We start from the raw sequence: 18,103 nt of genomic DNA on the forward strand, positions 1-18,103 counted from the left end.
AGATTCAACTGGAAGCTTCCCGCGAAGTACTTTTATATTTGGTTATTGTTTTGTCACTTATCCTTCTTTTGCGTTGAAGAGAAAATCATAACAATGAGTTAGTGTTGCAGCATGAAAATGAAGGCGCATTTGAAATTAAGATTGGTAATGTCTTTAAAGTTTGTTCCACTTACAAATTTCTCATACTGGGAAAGGTGACTGAATTATTTTCTTGTGAATTTTGCATTTTATTCTTCTTTTCTCACTATTAAGATGCGTCATTAGCTACCATTCTTTCGAAGCTATCATTATTTAGTATTTGTAGATGCTGTTGTGAAGGCTTTCAACCTCCTCTCTCTCTCTCTCTCTCTCTCTCTCTCTCTCTCTCTCTCTCTCTCTCTCTCTCTATATATATATATATATATATATATATATATATATATATATATATATATATATCCATCTGATAGTTGACACCTAAAATTCCCTATTGCAGGTGTGGAATCTCGACTTGCAACGCTTACAGTAGATATGAGTGATCTCACCAAGTTGTCGAATGTCAGCAACCATTCAGACTTGCCATCCACCTTCCAGCCGCAGCAGATCGCTCAACTTGCAACTACTTTACCTGCCATATTCAATTCTCTCTATGCTCGCCGTGCTATTATACCTGCTGCCAATGGACACTGCTCTATATATATATATATCCATCTGATAGTTGACACCTAAAATTCCCTATTGCAGGTGTGGAATCTCGACTTGCAACGCTTACAGTAGATATGAGTGATCTCACCAAGTTGTCGAATGTCAGCAACCATTCAGACTTGCCATCCACCTTCCAGCCGCAGCAGATCGCTCAACTTGCAACTACTTTACCTGCCATATTCAATTCTCTCTATGCTCGCCGTGCTATTATACCTGCTGCCAATGGACACTGCTCTGCTCGTGCCCTAGCCCGCTATTATGCTGCACTCGCTGAGGGTGGGAGAGTTCCTCCACCGCATTATTCTTCCATGCCAACCTTAGGAAGCCACCCACACATTCCAAAGTTCCCTTCTCAACAGACTGTTAAGAAGCAAAAATCTAGGAAGAAAACTGCTGCTTCAGATGCTGATGGTCCTGGACCGACTCAAAACAGCAGTTCGTCTGTTGATAATGGCTATGGAAATGATGGCAAAGGTAATGTTTATGTCCGGATTCCCGACGACAATAGCTGCAGTGGCGGTGATACGTCAAGTGATAACCGGAATATTAAACTCTTCCACAACCAAAGAGTTCATGATGCTTTCATGGGAGTTGGAGAATATGAAAACCTTACGGACCCTAATGGGGAGTTTGGGCTTGGGTTTAAAAGGAGTTACTCAACAAGTGGGGAACTTATTGGCTTCGGGCATTCAGGTATGGGCGGATCTACTGGTTTTTGTAACCTCAAGCATAAGTTTGCAATTGCAGTAACTCTCAATAAGTTGTCATTTGGATCTGTGACTGCGAAAATAATACACTTGATATGTTCTGAGCTTAACATTCCAGTGCCACAGGAAATTTCCAGACTTGTTGAGACTGGATCTAGTCTTTTTGTGTTCTGCTCTCTCTTCGAGAAAGTAGTCCTTGTGATAGTCTCCATAAACAATGTCATAGGTTCTAATATAGGGGAAGGAAGAACCCGAGGCAGCATTATCCCTGCGATGGATGCTGTAATAAGAGTGTTCAAACGCGTTAGTGGACTTGAAGCTGATGGCAACTTACCTGGAGCTGCTGGGGCTGCATTCTGCTCTATCAGACTACTTGTAGCATCAACACAAGCTGTGAACTTAATAGGAAAACAAGGGTCTTTAATCAAGCCTATCCAGCAAACAACTGGTGCCTCCATTCGAGTTCTTTCAAATGGTATTTCGTTGCAGTATTCATTCTATTACTGTTTGAGTTACTAGAATTACTGCTAAATAAGTGAAAGTTCATTTTATTTGTGTACTCAGATGAAATGCCAATCAATGCGACTTCGGATGAGAGAAATAACTAAGTTGTTGGTTCTCTTATAATGAAACATTGAAAAAGATATTTTAAGTTGCTAATAGATGTGGATTGGTTAATACCCTTATATTAGAAATAACATGCAGAATTAGGAGATTTTACAGGGGGGATTAAAAAATCAAAATTTCTCCAACAGAAATTATTTTGCCTTTCATCAGATCAATGATGTATACGTACAACAAGAGGGAAGTATTACTAAATTGATATTTTAATACTGCTGGTTAATCTTTTTGAATGCTTCTTTAATTTGCCAGATGTAGTTCTTTTACTATATAACATCTGCAAAGTTTAGATTCTCTATCCTCTTTGCAGGAGCTTTTTCTCATTCCAGTTCAAATGTTGTAGATATACATAGAATAAGCCTACTTTCTATGATTGACACAGCAGGCACCGTTTTTTTGGCCAATGACGTTTACTTTATCCTACTGGTAATGCATCTGAAAGATATAGATAAAGTATCGGACATGTTAGTGAAATTGTTTTCTTCGTGAATTGTGATTTTCTATTCACTGTTAATCGACATGGTTTAGCCAAATCTTTTATTATCTAGCTGCATTTTTATGTTCAGTTTGATGGTATTCCCCCCTCCAGTGGATTAATGGGAAAAATTTGATAACGCCTCCCCCTCATAGAATAGTACATTTCTCATTAAATAGTTTTGATGTGTTAGTTTTTTGAAGACTTAGTTATGTTTCAAATTGGTATTCTTCTTATGCTTCTATTTTGTCTTCCACATTTTTCCGAGCATGTAAATAGCATTTTCATAACCTTTGGTGTCTCAAATTGGCTTCGGAACCTTATAATTTATATTTGCAGGTTAACACTGTCATGATAGGAAAATTGCAACTCTTTTCATCCTCAAAAAGTTTTCATCACAAGTATTTAGCTCATAAAAGTGTGTTTATTTTTATAGGCAAAATAGCCAGTGTGTTCCATGGAGCACAAGTTGTGGATATTTTATGACATATTGACGACGCATTGTTGCGAGAACGGTCAAGTTGTAGATCGTGTTTGAATTGACAAAATTAAGGGAAATTTTGCTACATCCATATCAAACATCACCTAGGTGGACTTGAAGGTAATATTAGCTTGGATCAGACCATTTGTTGGAAATAATTTGACATGGTTCTAATAATTAGTTCTTCCTGGAGTGTTATGTGGAGATTGTTTTGCATTATCATCGTGCAATTAAGAAGTTTTACCTGTCATTTGAGATTATAGCACTGGAAGTGCTCACTATAGCAAGAAAATAGTTTTCTTCTGTAACTTTCTAGAAAAAGAGGCAAAACATGGGTAATATGTATTTCACTGTTAAGCTTCGTTTAAATGGTCTTTTCCTTTTCGTACATATATTCGACGAAGTCTATACTGGTGGAGTTATTTAGTTTCCAAAGTTCATTTCTTGGAAATCATTTGACATACTTTAGCTAATAATCAGTTCTTCCTGGAGTGTAATGTGGATATTTTTTTGCATTATCATCCATTTAATAAACTTTGGTGACATTAATTTTTGGTGCGATTGGTCATTGCTCATTGGCATCAAGAGATAAATATTACTATCATGAGACATTTCCTTTTCTGAAACTGTGATAATCAAGTAGTAAAAGTTTTCTTCTCAAAATGCAGGTGGGTAAGAACAACAAGGATATTAAATTTGAAAAAGAATCATTTGACATACTTTAGCTAATAATCAGTTCTTCCTGGAGTGTAATGTGGATATTTTTTTGCATTATCATCCATTTAATAAACTTTGGTGACATTAAATTTTTGTGCGATTGGTTATTGCTCATTGGCATCAAGAGATAAAACATACTATCATGAGACATTTCCTTTTCTAAAACTGTGATAATCAAGTAGTAAAAGTTTTCTTCCCAAAATGCAGGTGGGTAAGAACAACAAGGATATTAAATTTGAAAAAGAATCAGAGGAGCCAAGATTGGGAAAAATTGTGAACTTAGGTTTGAACTTTGCAAAAGATACCAAGTCCAATTCTGGTGAGGTTGTTGAAACAATATGTCGAATATGTGCAAAGGACATTTACGTAATGACTACTTTTTGAAGTGTGACGATCTATTAAACAATTGCTTCTCAATGTAGGTGGTTGAGAACAACAAGGGTACAGATTTGTTGCAGAAGAGGAGCCAAAATTCGCAAAGGCTGTGGAAGACATCAAGTTGAGTTCTCCTAACCAATAGGGAGTCCAATACCAATGAGGTTGTCAAATCATGACATCTGAACATGGAGACACAAAATTGACACTATCCAAAGATGTTGAAAGTCTGTAGAAGACATCAAGTTAAATTCACCAAAGGATAGGGAGTCCAATGCTAATGAGGTTGTCAAATCAAAACATCTGAACATGGAGACAACAAAATTGACACTATCCAAAGATGTTGAGGAGCAAAAGTCTAAGATAAATTCACTGGATGCTCAACTAATTGAGGTTAGTCTTCTTGTACTATATTCTGGTACTCTACAATTTGAGTATTTGGTTGTGCACTAACACCGCATCCTTCAATATCTGTTGAACTGGTATTGACTTGTCATTAAGCAACTGTTAGAGTAGCCTGCGGACCCCCCCCCCCCCCCCACAACCAAAACCCCCAAATTGGTGGAATTATTTAGTTTGCAAATATTTGTTGAAGCTTTAGATTAAATCAGTTTTATTTAAGCATTTAAGCAAAATATGGGTAATATGTATATGGGCACAATTTATTGATTTGATTGATCGCTTTGACATCCTTTAGCTAATAATCAGTTCTTCCTTATTTTGCATTATCATCGTGTCATTAGAAAGCTTTATGTGCCATTTAAAATTATAGCACTGGGGGTGCTCATTGTAGTAATAAGATAGTTTTCTTCTGTAACTTCGTAAAAAAAAAGAGAAGGCAAAATATGGGTAGTACGTATTTCTCTATTGAGCTTCCTTCAAATGGTCTTTTCCTTTTCGTACATATATTCGACAACGTCTATATTGGTGGAATTATTTAGTTTGCAAATATTCGTTGAAGCTTTAGATTAATTCAGTTTTATTTAAGCATTTAAGCAAAATATGGGTAGTACGTCCACTGTTGAGCTTCAAATTGAGGCACAATTTATTGATTTGATTGATTCCTGATATTTTGTATATTAACAGGTTCACCTCTTAATCTAGGCAGGAGTAGGAAGGGCCGTTAACGCAGATACATCAGAGTCGAGAAGTTGGTCAATCATATATTACCGCCACATTGATTGCTATGGCACATACGTTCTAGTTGATGATCAAGATCAGACCCTGTTAGTTATGTGTAGTCCCACATTGGAATGAGAGTAATATGTACTTTGTAGACTATAACTATAAATAGGACCTTTTGTATTATATTGAGTATCTAATATCTATAATATATTCTCTCCCGTGCTTTCTCACATGGTATCAGAGCAATTGTGAGAGATTTATCGCTGTGCATAAATTTCAGCGACTCCGGGAAGAAAAAATCAGTCGACCGGAAGTCTTTCCAGCAAATACAGGTCTGCCGCAAGTGAAAAAATTATTTTTCGTCAGTGTTGTGCATAAACCAATACCACCACAAAGTAGATCGGGCTCCGACGACAAACCCATAAAAGAATCTCCGTCAGAAGACCCTCCACGCGTTGCCATTCGCTGCCGGAAGAAAATTTTCCGGAGAAGTTCCGACGTCGCGTGGGCCAATTCCGGCCATTTTTTGGCGACGACTCTTCAGGACAGATTGTTCCCCTTGCAATTCCGAGCCTACCCATCAAGGTTACATCAGATTTTGACGGCTTTTTTTATTCCGGCGCGCTACAGTGTTTTCCGGTGAACAGTAACAGTGAAAAAAATTTCCCTTTCACTTTGGTTGTTAGCTAGGCCTCACGGAGGTTGTTAGAATTTTTTTTCATAACAAAAATGGGAACCGATACTTTGAATAATCGGATGGTTTCTTTAGCGGATTATATTTAGTTCCTTCAGTACAAAACATGTAAGCAGTCATCTTCTGAGATAACTTCTGTTGTTCAAACAGGTAATAATGTGACTTGTTTCTCCCAATTTTCATCCTCTGAGTCTTGGGTCATTGATTCAGGTGCATCAGATCATATTTTTAGTAACAAATCTCTTTTCACTACTATTTCGTATTCTCAATCTCTTCCAAGAGTCACAATGGCCAATGAGTCTCAAACCATGGCAATTGCAATAGGTCAAGCAAGCCACTTCCTTCCTTACCTTTAGATTCAGTCCTTTATGTTCCCAATAGTCTTTTTAATCTCATAGATGTTAGTCGCTTAGTCAAATCACTTAAATGCGCTGTTTTATTTCTTGATGACCATGTTTTTATACAGGAACGCAGTACGGGGCAGGTCATCGGTACCAGGCGTGAATCAAACCGGCTTTATTACCTTATCCTTGTTAAATCTCATGGACTCACATCTTGTCTTCCTTCAACAACTTGTCCTGTTACTGATTCACCAGATCTATTACATAAACGGTTGGGACATCCCAATTTGTCAAAACTTCAGAAAATGGTATCTGGTTTATCTCACTTGTCAGCTCTAGAGTGAGTCCTGTCAGCTCGGTAAGCATACTCACTCCCATTTCCCTCGGCGTCTTGATAATCGAGCAGAGTCACCTTTTACTTTAGTCCATTCAGATGTTTGGGGTCCTAGTCGGGTCAGTTCCACCTTGGGATTCCGCTACTTTGTCAGTTTCATTGACGATTATTCCAGGTGCACTTGGATGTTTTTGATAAAAAATTGATCTGAGCTGTTTTCTATTTTCCAGACCTTCCACGCTGAAATTCAAAATCAATTTGAGGTTTCTATTCGCATATTTCGTAGTGATAATGCCTGATAGTATTTGTCTTCCCCATTTCAGCAGTTTATGAATTCTCATGGGATTATTCATCAAATAACTTGTTTGTACACATCTCAACAAAATGGGGTAGCTGAAAGAAAGAATAGACATCTTATTGAAACTGCTCGTACCCTATTCATACTATTTCATGCTCCGTTGCGTTTTTGGGGGGATGCACTTCTTATATCTTGCTATCTTTTTAATCGTATGCCATCTTCAGCTATCCAAAACCAAGTTCCATTCTCTGTCATGTTTTCCCACTTATATTTATTCTCTCTTCCACCCCGTATCTTTGGAAGCACTTGTTTTGTCCATAACCTTACTCCAGGAACAAATAAGTTAGCTCCTCATGCTCTTAAGTGCGTATTTCTGGGTTACTCGAGAACACAAAAAGGGTATCGATGCTATTCTCCTGACCTCCAGCGGTACCTTTTGTCCGATGATGTTACCTTCTTTGAAACCCATTCATACTTCACAGGTCCAGGTAATCACTTAGATATTTTTGAGGTACTACCAGTTTCATCTTTTGGAGATTCAGTCACTATATCCCATTCATCTTCCTCTACATCTCAAGCTCCACCACCTACAGCTCCAGTTGTAGCTCCACCACCTATAGCTCCAGCTCCACCACCTACAACTCCAGTTGTAGCTCCACCACCTATAGCTCCAGTTCCTTCACATAATCTAGTTCAACCTTCTGCAGCTCCACTACTCTTGACTTATCATCGTCGTCCACATCCAGCATCATGTCCAGGTGATTCACGTCCTGCATCAGATTCTGCACCTACTGTGGACTTGTCTCCTCTTAGTCAACCAATTGCACTCCGCAAAGGTGTACGATCCATACTTAATCCTATTCCCCACTATGTCGGTTTAAGTTATCATCGTTTGTCGTCACCTCATTATACTTTTATATCTTCTTTGTCCACTGTTTCTATCCCTAAGTCTACAAGTGAGGCACTATCTCATCCAGGATGGCGATAAGCTATGATTGACGAGATATCTACTTTACATGCGAGTGGCACTTGGGAGCTTGTTCCTCTTTCTGCAGACAGGTCTACTGTTGGTTGTCGTTGGGTTTATGCAGTCAAAGTCGGCCCGGATGGCCAGGTTGATCGACTTAAGGCTCGTTTTGTTACAAAAGGATATACTCAGATTTTTGGGCTTGATTATAGCGATACTTTCTCTCCCGTGGCTAAAGTAGTATCTGTTCGTCTTTTTTTTTGTCCATGGTTGTTGTACGTCATTGGCCTCTTTATCAGTTTGACATTAAGAATGCTTTTCTCCACGGTGATCTTGAGGAGAAAGTTTATATGGAGTAACCACCTGATTTTGTTGCTCAGGGGGAGTTTAATGGTTGTGTATGCAGATTGCGCATGTCACTATATGGTTTGAAACAGTCCCCTCGAGCTTGGTTTGGTAAGTTCAGCACAATTATTCAGGAGTTCGGTATGACTCGTAGTGAGGCTGATCACTCTGTGTTTTATCGGCATTCTGCTCCTAATCTGTGTATTTATCTGGTGGTTTATGTTGATGATATTGTTATTACTGGCAATGATCAGGATGATATTACTAATCTGAAGTAGCATCTCTTTCAGCACTTCTAGACTAAGGATCTAGGCAGATTGAAGTATTTTCTAGGTATTGAGGTCGCTCAGTCTAGCTTAGGTATTGTTATTTCACAGCGGAAGTATGCCTTAGACATTCTTGAGGAGACTGGAATGATGGGTTGCAGACATATTGACTTTCCTACGGATCTGAGTGCTAAGCTTCTGCCTGGACAGGGGGAGCCTCTTAGAGACCCTACGAGATATAGGAGGTTGGTTGGCAAATTGAATTACCTCACAGTGACTAGACCTAGCATTTTTTTTCGGTGAGTGTTGTAAGTCAGTTTAAGGATTCTCCTTGTGATAGTCACTAGGATGCAGTTGTTCGCCTTTTTCGGTATATAAAGTCAGCTCCAGGCAAAGGATTACTATTCGAGGATCGAGGCCACGAGCAGATTGTTGGGTACACAGATGCTGATTGGGCAAGATTACCTTCTGATAGATGTTCTACATCTGGATATTGTGTTATAGTAGGAGGTAGTTTGGTCTCGTGGAAGAGCAAAAAACAGAATGTAGTTGCTTGATCTAGCGCTAAAGCCGAATATCGAGCCATATCTATGGCAACGTGTGAGTTAGTTTGGGTCAAGCAGTTGCTCAAGGAGTTAAAGTTCGGAGAATCAGCAATATGGACCAAGCTGCTCTTCATATTGCGTCAAATCCGGTGTTCTATGAGAGGACTAAACACATTGAGATCGACTGTCACTTTGTCAGAGAAAAAGTATTTTCAGGAGATATTGTTACAAAGTTTGTAAAGTCGAATGATCAACTATCAGATATTTTCACTAAGTCTCTTACCGGTTCTCGTATTAATTATATGTGTAACAAGCTCGATACATATGATGTGTATGCACCGGTTTGAGGGGGAGTGTTAATTATGTGTAGTCCAATATTGGAATGGGAGTAATATGTACTTTGTAGACTATAGCTATAAATAGGACCTCTTATATTATATTGAGTATCTAATATCAATAATATATTTTCTCCCGTGCTTTCTCACAGACCTAAAGTGGTAAAAGACAAACTTAGTTCATATTACTTTCTCGGAAACCCCCTCTCCCAACATAACTTTTTTGCATCTCCAGATTCTTTTTTCCTTTTAAGATCCTGCTTAACTGATATATATATTCTTTGATATCCCAGATCTTGTGCAATGGCCCAGGAACATGTACTCCACTATGTCTAATTGCCTTCTTTTTTAAGTTTCGAATGTTAGAGAGTGATATTTATGTTTTCCTTTTTCGATTTTCTTCAGTATGACTAAATTGCATATTAAAAAATGCTTGATCCAAATCCCAGTAAGTTTGAAGTTATACATGGATCATATATGTTACTATATTCCTGATTTGGGATGTCAGGCTCATCAGAGGTTGATTTCAAAATGCATCCCACATAACTTTAATTGTACAGAGGCGATAAAATGTATATTAATTGTTAGACCATTTCTATATTCTCTTTTTGGGCATCATGGTAGATGTTATTGTGAACTCTATTGACCAGTAGTCAAGCTTACTTTAATAATCCTGTCATATTCCTACACCATTGGCCCTTCCTTCAAATTAAAAATAATAATAAAAAGAAAACTAAACAAGAACAAATAGATGAAAAAGGAGAGAAAAAAGTTAATAAACCGAACATTGCACTAGATGTCTTAAGAGTCATACTGAGTTATTCACCTTGATAACTCTATACAATAACATACCCAGTATAATCCCACAAGTGAGATCTGGAGAGGGTAGTGTGTACGCAAACCTTACCCTACCTGGCGAGGTAGAGAGGTTGTTTCCGATAGACTCTTGGCTCAAGAAAAGGTGAAAAGAGAGAGAAAGAAAGAAGACGAAGAAGAGAGAGGAAGAAGAAAGAAAGAATAAGGGGACCACGGACGATAAGGAAAAGGGGAAAAAGACAACAACAATAACAACAACAAGAAGAAGTAAAAGAAAAAGTAGCATCAAATAGTAACAAAATGGAAAATATGATACACACAGAGAACGAAACAATAAGCAAATACTAGGGGTCAAAGAATACGGAAAAAACAAGGGAGCTACTAATACTACTAAAAATAAAACAGGGAACTCTCGACTACCTACTAGCCAACTACCATAATCTTCGACCTCCACACCCTTATATCCTAGGTCATGTCCTCAGTGAGCTGAAGTAGCGCCATATCCTGCCTAATCACCTCTCCCCAATACTTCTTTGGCATTCCTCTACCTTTCTCAGCCCCACCACGACCAGCCTCTCACACCTCCTGACAGGAGAATCCGTACTCCTCCTCTGCACGTGCCCGGACCATCTCAGCCTCAACTCCCGCATCTTGTCCTCCACGGGGCCCCCTTCAACTTTATCCTGAATAACTTTGTTCCTAATCTTATCTCTCCTGGTATGCCCACACATCCATCTTAGCATCCTCATTTCGGCTACTTTCATCCTCTGAACATAGGAGTTCTTGACCGGCCAACACTCAGCCTCATACAACATAGTAGGTCTAACTACCACTTTGTAGAACTTACCCTTAAGTCTTGGTGGCACCTTCTTATCACACAAAACACCAGATGTGAGCTTCCATTTCACCCACCCCGCACCGATACGGTGGGAGACCTCATCATCAATCTCCCCGTTACCTTGGATTATAGACTCGAGATACTTGAAACTACCGCTCCTCGAGATGACTTGGGTATCAAGCTTCACATACACGCCCGCTTCACGAGTCTCGTCACTGAACTTACATTCCAAGTATTCCGTTTTGGTCCTGCTCAACTTGAAACCTTTAGACTTTAGGGTCTGCCTCCAGACCTCCAGCCTCGCATTAACCCCACTTCTCGTCTCATCACTTAGCACTATGTCATCGGCAAATAACATGCACCATGGAACCTCCCCTTGAATGTGTCGCGTCAGCACATCCATTGCCAGAGCAAATAAGAACGGGATAAGAGCCAATCCATGGTGCAACCTCATCACTACTGGGAAGTGATCTGAGTCACCTCCCATTGCCCTCACCCGAGTCTTAGCACCATCATACATGTCCTTGATTACCCTAGTGTATGCTACCGGAATGCCGCTAACCTCTAAACATCTCCACAGAACCTCCCTCGGGACTTTATCGTACGCCTTTTCTAGGTCTATAAACACCATGTGTAGGTCCTTCTTTCTCTCCATATACTGCTCTACCAATCTCCTCAATAGATAAATGGCTTCCGTAGTCGATCGCCCCGGCAAGAATCCAAACTAATTCTCAAAAATAGACACACTCTTCCTCGCCCTGACTTCCACCACCCTCTCCCAGATTTTCATAGTATGACTCAGCCACTTGATACCCCTATAGTTATTGCAGTTTTGGACATCACCCTTATTCTTGTACAAGGGAATCATCATACTTCACCTCCATTCTTCGAGTATTTTCTTCGTCTTAAATATAACATTAAACAACCCAGTAAGCCACTCCAAGCTTGCACGGCCCACACTCTTCCAAGATTCTACCGGGATCTCGTCTGGCCCAGTCGCACTTCCCCTGCTCATCTTACGCATCGCTCCCATAACATCTTCGACCTTAATATGCCTACAATAGCCAAAAATCACGCAGACTCTCGGAGTGCTCCAACTCACCCAGCACAATGCTTATGCCCCCTCCTCGTTCAACAGTCTGTGGAAGTATGTCTGCCATATTCGTCTAATATGAGCGTCTTCCATCAATACTATGCCGTCCTCGTTTTTGATGCACTTCACTTGGTCCGAGTCATGAGCCTTTCTTTTTGGGTAACATGTATAACTTCTTGTCCCCGCCTTTGCACCCAAGTTCTACATACATGCGTCCAAAGGCAGCAGTCTTAGCCACCATAACCGCTAACTTCGCCTCTTTCTTTGCCTTCTTATAACATTCCCAATTTGTCCTCTTTTCCTCCTCGTTTGTGCTCTCAATGAATTTCAAATAAGCCGCTTTCTTGACTTCAACTTTACCTTGGATCTCCGCATTCCACCACCAGTCCCCTATACATCTCCCAGGGTATCCCTTTGTAACCCCTAAAACCTCTCTCACAGCTTCCCTAATGTAGTTTCCTGTCGCATCCCCACCACTCTTCCAGGCCCACATCGCCAGCAAACTCTCCCCTAACTCATGGGCTTTGTCCTTAGTCAAGTTTCCCCACTTGACTCTAGGTTGACTGCACACTGTTCTCTTCTTTCTATTCCTCTTGATCCCCAAATCCATTTACCAGGAGCCTATGTTGGGTCGTGCGATACTCACTCAGGATGACCTTGCAATCCATGCAAAGACCTCTATCATATTTCCTACAGAGAAGATAGTTTATCTGAATTCTGGCCACCGTACCCTGGAAAGTGACCAGGTGCTCCTCCCTCTTTGGGAAATTCGAGTTAGCTACTACCAAATCAAAAGCTCTAGCGAAATCCAACAGCAAAGTACCTCCCTCGTTCCTATCTCCAAATTCGAACCCTCCATTCATATCATCATAACTCCCAGCATTAGCCCCGATATGGCCATTGAAATCCCCTCCAATGAAAATCTTCTCGGTGCGCAGAATACTACGCACCACCTCGTCCAAGTCTCCCCAGAATTGCCTCTTGACCTCCTCGCCCAAGCCTACTTGAGGATCATAAGCATTAATTACACTTAAAGTAAGCCCCCCAATCACAAGCTTAACCGCCATCACCCTATCTCTTACCCTCCTAACCTCGACCACTAGCTCCCTAAGATCACTGTAAACTAAAATACCAACCCCATTCTTGCCCCCAACACCTCCAGAGTACCACAGTTTATACCCGCTAACATCACGTGCCTTAGTACCCTTCCACCTGGTCTCCTGGACACACGCTATGTTGATCCTCCTTCTCTGAAGAATCCTACCCAACTCTATAGTCTTACCCGTCAACGACCCTATGTTTCAGGACCCAACTCTCAGTCTAGAAGCTTCCTTGTCCCCCTTCCCACCCTTGCCCCCCACCTCCTGCCCCACCCGAAGACATGACTTTACTCTCACATCGTAAACCACAATCACTATAAAGTAAGGGTACTACTTAATCACTACCACTCAACCAACAGAGAGCTAGAACAGAGGAAAGTATGCTAAGAATATGAGAACTTAACAAGTTAAAAGTGTCAAGAACAAGTACAAAAACTCAAGCAAGTATTAGCACAATTAATCTACCCGAGGAGACATATGTAATATGCAAGGTTGAATTGAATACAAGGCACTACCAACAAAGAAAATATGAAAACTTAACGAGTTAAATGTGTCAAGAACAAGTTCAAAAACAAGAACAAAAACTCAAGCACGTACTAGCGCAATTAATCTACCTAAAGATACAGATGCAACAAGCAAGGTTGAATTTAATACATGCACTACCAATATAGAAATAGACAGATGTAACAGAGAACAAACCGACTAAAAAACTGCAACTAAAAATGGAGAGATGAACCTGGAAATCGGAGAGCTGGCCGGAAGTTGGGTGGTTGATTCCGCCGGCAAATCCTGGGTAGTGGTCGCCGGAAATCTTGTTCTGCAATCTCAGCTTCAAGAAAGTGATCAACAAAAAAATGGAGATTGAACTGTAAGAGGCGGGCTGTTGAGTTTAAAGTTCAAACTCAAGAAATAGAAGGGGTGAATAATGTTGTCAAACCTTGATTTAGCGGGAAATAGGATTTGGTAAAGCTACTTACTTTTTTGCTCTTACTTCCAACCTCAAGCTGTCATTTTGAGGTGCTAATGAAACTTTTAGCTTCAGGTCTTGGGAAAAAGGTGGTCATCTGTTTTCTATGTCGTGAGCATTGCAAGAGTCAGGAGACTTTCTTTGAGTGGTTTGCTTCTTTACAAGTTACCCATGGTTGATCAAATTATTTGTCCAATGGCCACTAATGAAAGAGAATTATCCTCGAGCTCATTATGTGCGTTCGAAGGAACTTAATGGTATAATGTTACGCCTTACTTTTCTTAGATAATGCCGAAAACCCAACTCCTTGTACAGTAGACCTTTAGACCAGTAAACAAGAACCTTCAAATTAGTGAAAAATCAAAATCACATCTTCTAAATCAAGTCACCAGAAAATTCACCATTTTTTAAAACCCCAAATCTTTTTTTTTTTACAAAAAAATCCCTCTGTTGCTGCCCATATTCTACTTGATTTTGAGGCTGAAAGGACCTTGGTGGGGGTGAACTTTTTTGTGCAAGAATTTTTTTTTTCTTTTTTCTTTTTCTTTTTTGGTATTTTTAATTAGAATCATCAAATCTTTCTCGCTTTTTAAAGCGTGTAATTATGCGTTTTATCCAACTCGGCAAAGAAAATGTCACATAGACTTGGTCAATGATCAGAAGGTTTAAAATATTACGTTTGAACAAGTAGATGTGTCTAGATGAAACTTTGTTAAGTATGAGGACCAATATGTCAAAATCGAACAAGTAGATGTGTCTATTAGGCTATTTTGCCATAAAACAATGGGGTAGGTTTCAAAATTGTCCAGGCTTTCAAAACTAAATACAAAATCCTAGCAGAATAATGATATTTATATCCAATGGCATCAACATATTTTTATTTAAATAAGAAACGTATGTATCACAAACAAAGTCTTCCTAAAATCACGCATAACAACATAAGCTTTTAATTCTCACACAACCGTTTCTTAATTTCTCGCAAGAATGACTTTCACAAGAAATAATTATTGGTTTAATATATATTCAATTAGCAACATTAATTATATAAAATGTATAATACTCAAACGATGCCATTATATATTTATAGAATAATTTTGGTATATTTCATACTCAATTATATAAGTGGTATAATAATGGCATAATGTATATGCATTCTATGTATATTTGGGTCTTCTATTTAGAATAATCTTGGTATATTTTTTCATACTCAAATATATAAGTGGCATAATAATGGTATAATGTATATACGTTCTATGTATATTTGGGTTTTCTATTTAGAATAATCTTGGTATATTTACATAATAATTATGGTATATTGAATATTTAAATATAGAAATGGCATAACATGGTAATTTTATCAAATATACATCCAATATACTATAAAGTATACATCTTATTCTTTTTTTTCTATTTTATTTTCTTTGTTCTTTTTTTTTTTCCAAAGCGAGAAGAGATAAAAACAGATAAGAAGGGCATGGGTAAATAATGGTGCTTTTCTGACGCTGTTCCTTTTTCAGATCTGAAGGTGATGGATTTACCATTTCCTTTTGCTGGTCGTTGACAGATTCAGAGGTTAAAAATGGAGGGGCTATGGTGATTAGGTTGAAAAGGGTGAAGGTGGAAGATGAGAGAGAGAGAGAGAGAGAGAGAGGGAGGGAGGAAGAATAGATATGGGGCAGGGGATACGAGAAATTTGAGGGGAGATGGGATAATAGGGTATAAAATCTATTAATTAGTGGGTCAAATGTTCTTTTTAATTAATCCCTTATTTTGTGGACCTGTTAATGTTTTAATCAATCTCATAATATTTCAATACTGCTAAAAATGTAAAAGAATTTGCTATTTTTGGAATAAACAAAAAGTAGTTTTATTTAAGAGAATAATTTTTAAGAAAGGACCAACCGTGTCAAAAACTCTAAAACGATAGTAATAAATACCAGAGCTTTGGTAGGAGTGAGAGTAGTATAAAACACTTCAAATATATGCAATGCTGGTGGTTATTTGGTGCATTTGGTTTGAAATGTAACCTAGGACATCACAGATAAGTCAGTTATATTGAGATAGAAATTTACTTTTCGAATTAAAACAAAAAGTGTTTGGCAATTTTCACGATTCATATACAGAGCTTCCTTCTTACACTTGGCTATTTAGTCTTTGTTATGTCATATTGGGTATTGGGTAACACTTCATTAAAATGGTTTGGATGTGGCAGTTATACTAAAGAGTGTTTTGGAGACTTCGATCAAGTAGTAAGACTGAAACTTTCAAGTAAGTAATAGAGCTTGTAACATCAATCAAAGGTCAGCAACTGACGGTAGTTTTTGCGTAAGAGAATTGGAAAAGGCCTTCTGAAATGAGAGCTAGGGAGTGTGGAAGGTAGTATTTTTATATTCCAGTTTTGCTCGTTCTTGACATCAAATTCTTGATTTAACTTGTCTCTGATTGAACAGTAGTTTGATATGTTTTAGTTGATTCTAAGATTTCACATGTGTTTTCTTTTGGCCTAAAATGTGTCAAATTCTTGGAAGATGAGAGTTGGGAATGTTACTTCCCACAAGATTTTGGTCAGCTAGATTGTAAGCCGTATGGTGGATCTGCTTTGTATTTTGTGGCTTGGAATTGAATACCTTCGTTGATAAGTAAAGCCTGCATTTGAGATGGATTTTTCATTTCAAAAGGGAAAAGGAAATAGAAATCAAACAGAAACATGCGCAAACAGATAAAACTCAGCTGGACCTCAGCAATAATTCATTGAGATCAGTGGTTTCTTAGTAGGATACGGCTTGTGGTAGGGGCGGCAAACCGGCGGGTCGAGTAGAAAACGGGTAATACACAAGTGGATATAATATCCGACCCGACACATATCTAATACGGATTGAAAATGAGTTAATCGGCAGATAATATGGATTTTCATATTGTCCATGACTTCTTGAATATAATCATTTTTGGGAGAATTCCTAGCAGATGCGGATCTAGGACTTCGATGTTCAGTGTGCCATATTGCTTTGAATGTAAACGTATTGCTATTTACACGGTCCAATAAATAGGATAAATATCTGGTCGCTTTGATCTATTTTGGGCATCGATTTGGGTGGTAGCTTTGATCTATTTTGGGCATCGATTCAGTTTATTCGTCATTTTTTTCGAATTAAAAAATATATTAATAATTATGACAACTTGGCGCAAATCATAAAACTAACAAAAATATTACTAATGTTATAAATATACATCTTTCAATTATAATTATCCTCAACGAGTTTTCATATTTTGAAGACGGTCTATAACGATATCATTACTTATATTTGCAAATACTCCATGCTTTTTGGTGAAATATCAAAATAACCATGCAAATTTAAAAGACTATAATATAATCAACTTTCATCATTTTCTAAAATCTAAACCTTTTTTCTATTTATATTTTACTATTTAAACACATCTCATTTATATTTATGTGATTTTTTAAAATTGTATAGTACTTATTAATATGAAGGTTGCCCACACCCGGGACTAATACTTAAAGAAAAGGAGAAAAAGTCAAGAATTAATCTATCTATACTATATTAAAAGCACGAAACCCCTTAGCGAAATGTTGTTCGCCTTTTTTACCTTTAAAATAAAATTCACATTCGACAAAATAGTAATTGAATTATTTACTTAATTTAGGAATTTGAAATCAGCTAAAATTTTGCTTACTAAATTTTTCTTTATTTGAACTACAATATATGAAATCCTAATATTTAGGACTTTAAAATCAATAGAATTTTACCTTATATAAATTATTTTATTATTTGAACTAATAGATAAACTCGATAATAATAAATGCAATTGGCTAGTATTAAAGATTTTAAAAGAACTAAATAAATTGATAAAAGCACGACAAACTATCAAAGATGACGTGAATATTAAATTGTATACAAAATGTTGGGTTCTAAAACGTATAGCAAAATTTTACCTCATATGCACTACTTATGTTTTTTCT

The 18,103-nt window shown here is 38.1% G+C and overlaps 2 protein-coding genes across 11 annotated transcripts; one reads left to right on the forward strand and one right to left on the reverse strand.

Moving 5' to 3' along the window:
- The first annotated feature begins 399 nt into the window (after positions 1–399).
- LOC104084719 (uncharacterized) lies at positions 400–5,415 on the forward strand. Of its 10 annotated transcripts, XM_033653050.2 has the most exons (7): positions 675–1,377; positions 1,618–1,866; positions 2,323–2,438; positions 2,924–3,088; positions 3,893–4,009; positions 4,108–4,453; positions 5,147–5,415. In XM_033653050.2, the coding sequence occupies exons 1-4, from the start codon at positions 759–761 to the stop codon at positions 2,930–2,932; spliced, it is 993 nt and encodes a 330-aa protein (XP_033508941.1). In that variant the 5' UTR covers positions 675–758; the 3' UTR covers positions 2,933–3,088; positions 3,893–4,009; positions 4,108–4,453; positions 5,147–5,415. The 10 variants fall into 10 exon arrangements, with proteins under 10 accessions (XP_070038555.1, XP_070038556.1, XP_070038557.1 ...); XM_009588653.4 differs by having other exon boundaries at positions 675–1,866; XM_033653047.2 differs by having other exon boundaries at positions 675–1,866; positions 5,165–5,415.
- A 7,226-nt stretch (positions 5,416–12,641) lies between these two features.
- On the reverse strand, positions 12,642–14,528 carry LOC104084726 (uncharacterized). The gene is made up of 4 exons (XM_009588665.2): positions 14,514–14,528; positions 14,401–14,466; positions 13,812–13,986; positions 12,642–13,351 (listed from the first exon to the last, which is right to left on the reverse strand). Exons 1-4 carry the CDS (start codon positions 14,526–14,528, stop codon positions 12,642–12,644), a joined length of 966 nt encoding a protein of 321 aa, XP_009586960.2.
- Between the last annotated feature and the right edge of the window lie 3,575 nt (positions 14,529–18,103).

Source organism: Nicotiana tomentosiformis, chromosome 8 (genome assembly GCF_000390325.3).
Source record: "Nicotiana tomentosiformis chromosome 8, ASM39032v3, whole genome shotgun sequence".
Lineage (NCBI taxonomy): Eukaryota > Viridiplantae > Streptophyta > Magnoliopsida > Solanales > Solanaceae > Nicotiana > Nicotiana tomentosiformis.

What these genes read in the sequence shown, in the direction of transcription:
- LOC104084719 (XM_009588653.4), top strand. Translation starts at nt 759, where the DNA reads ATGAGTGATCTCACCAAGTTGTCGAATGTCAGCAACCATTCAGACTTG. An exon ending in CATTCGAGTTCTTTCAAATG is followed by an intron (nt 1,867 to 2,322) that starts GTATTTCGTTGC and finishes TCCTCTTTGCAG; the next exon opens with GAGCTTTTTCTCATTCCAGT.
- LOC104084726 (XM_009588665.2), bottom strand. An exon ending in TTCGGCATTATCTAAGAAAA is followed by an intron (nt 13,987 to 14,400) that starts GTAAGGCGTAAC and finishes ACTTTCTTGAAG; the next exon opens with CTGAGATTGCAGAACAAGAT. An exon ending in TTTCTATATTGGTAGTGCAT is followed by an intron (nt 13,352 to 13,811) that starts GTATTAAATTCA and finishes CCTGAAACATAG; the next exon opens with GGTCGTTGACGGGTAAGACT.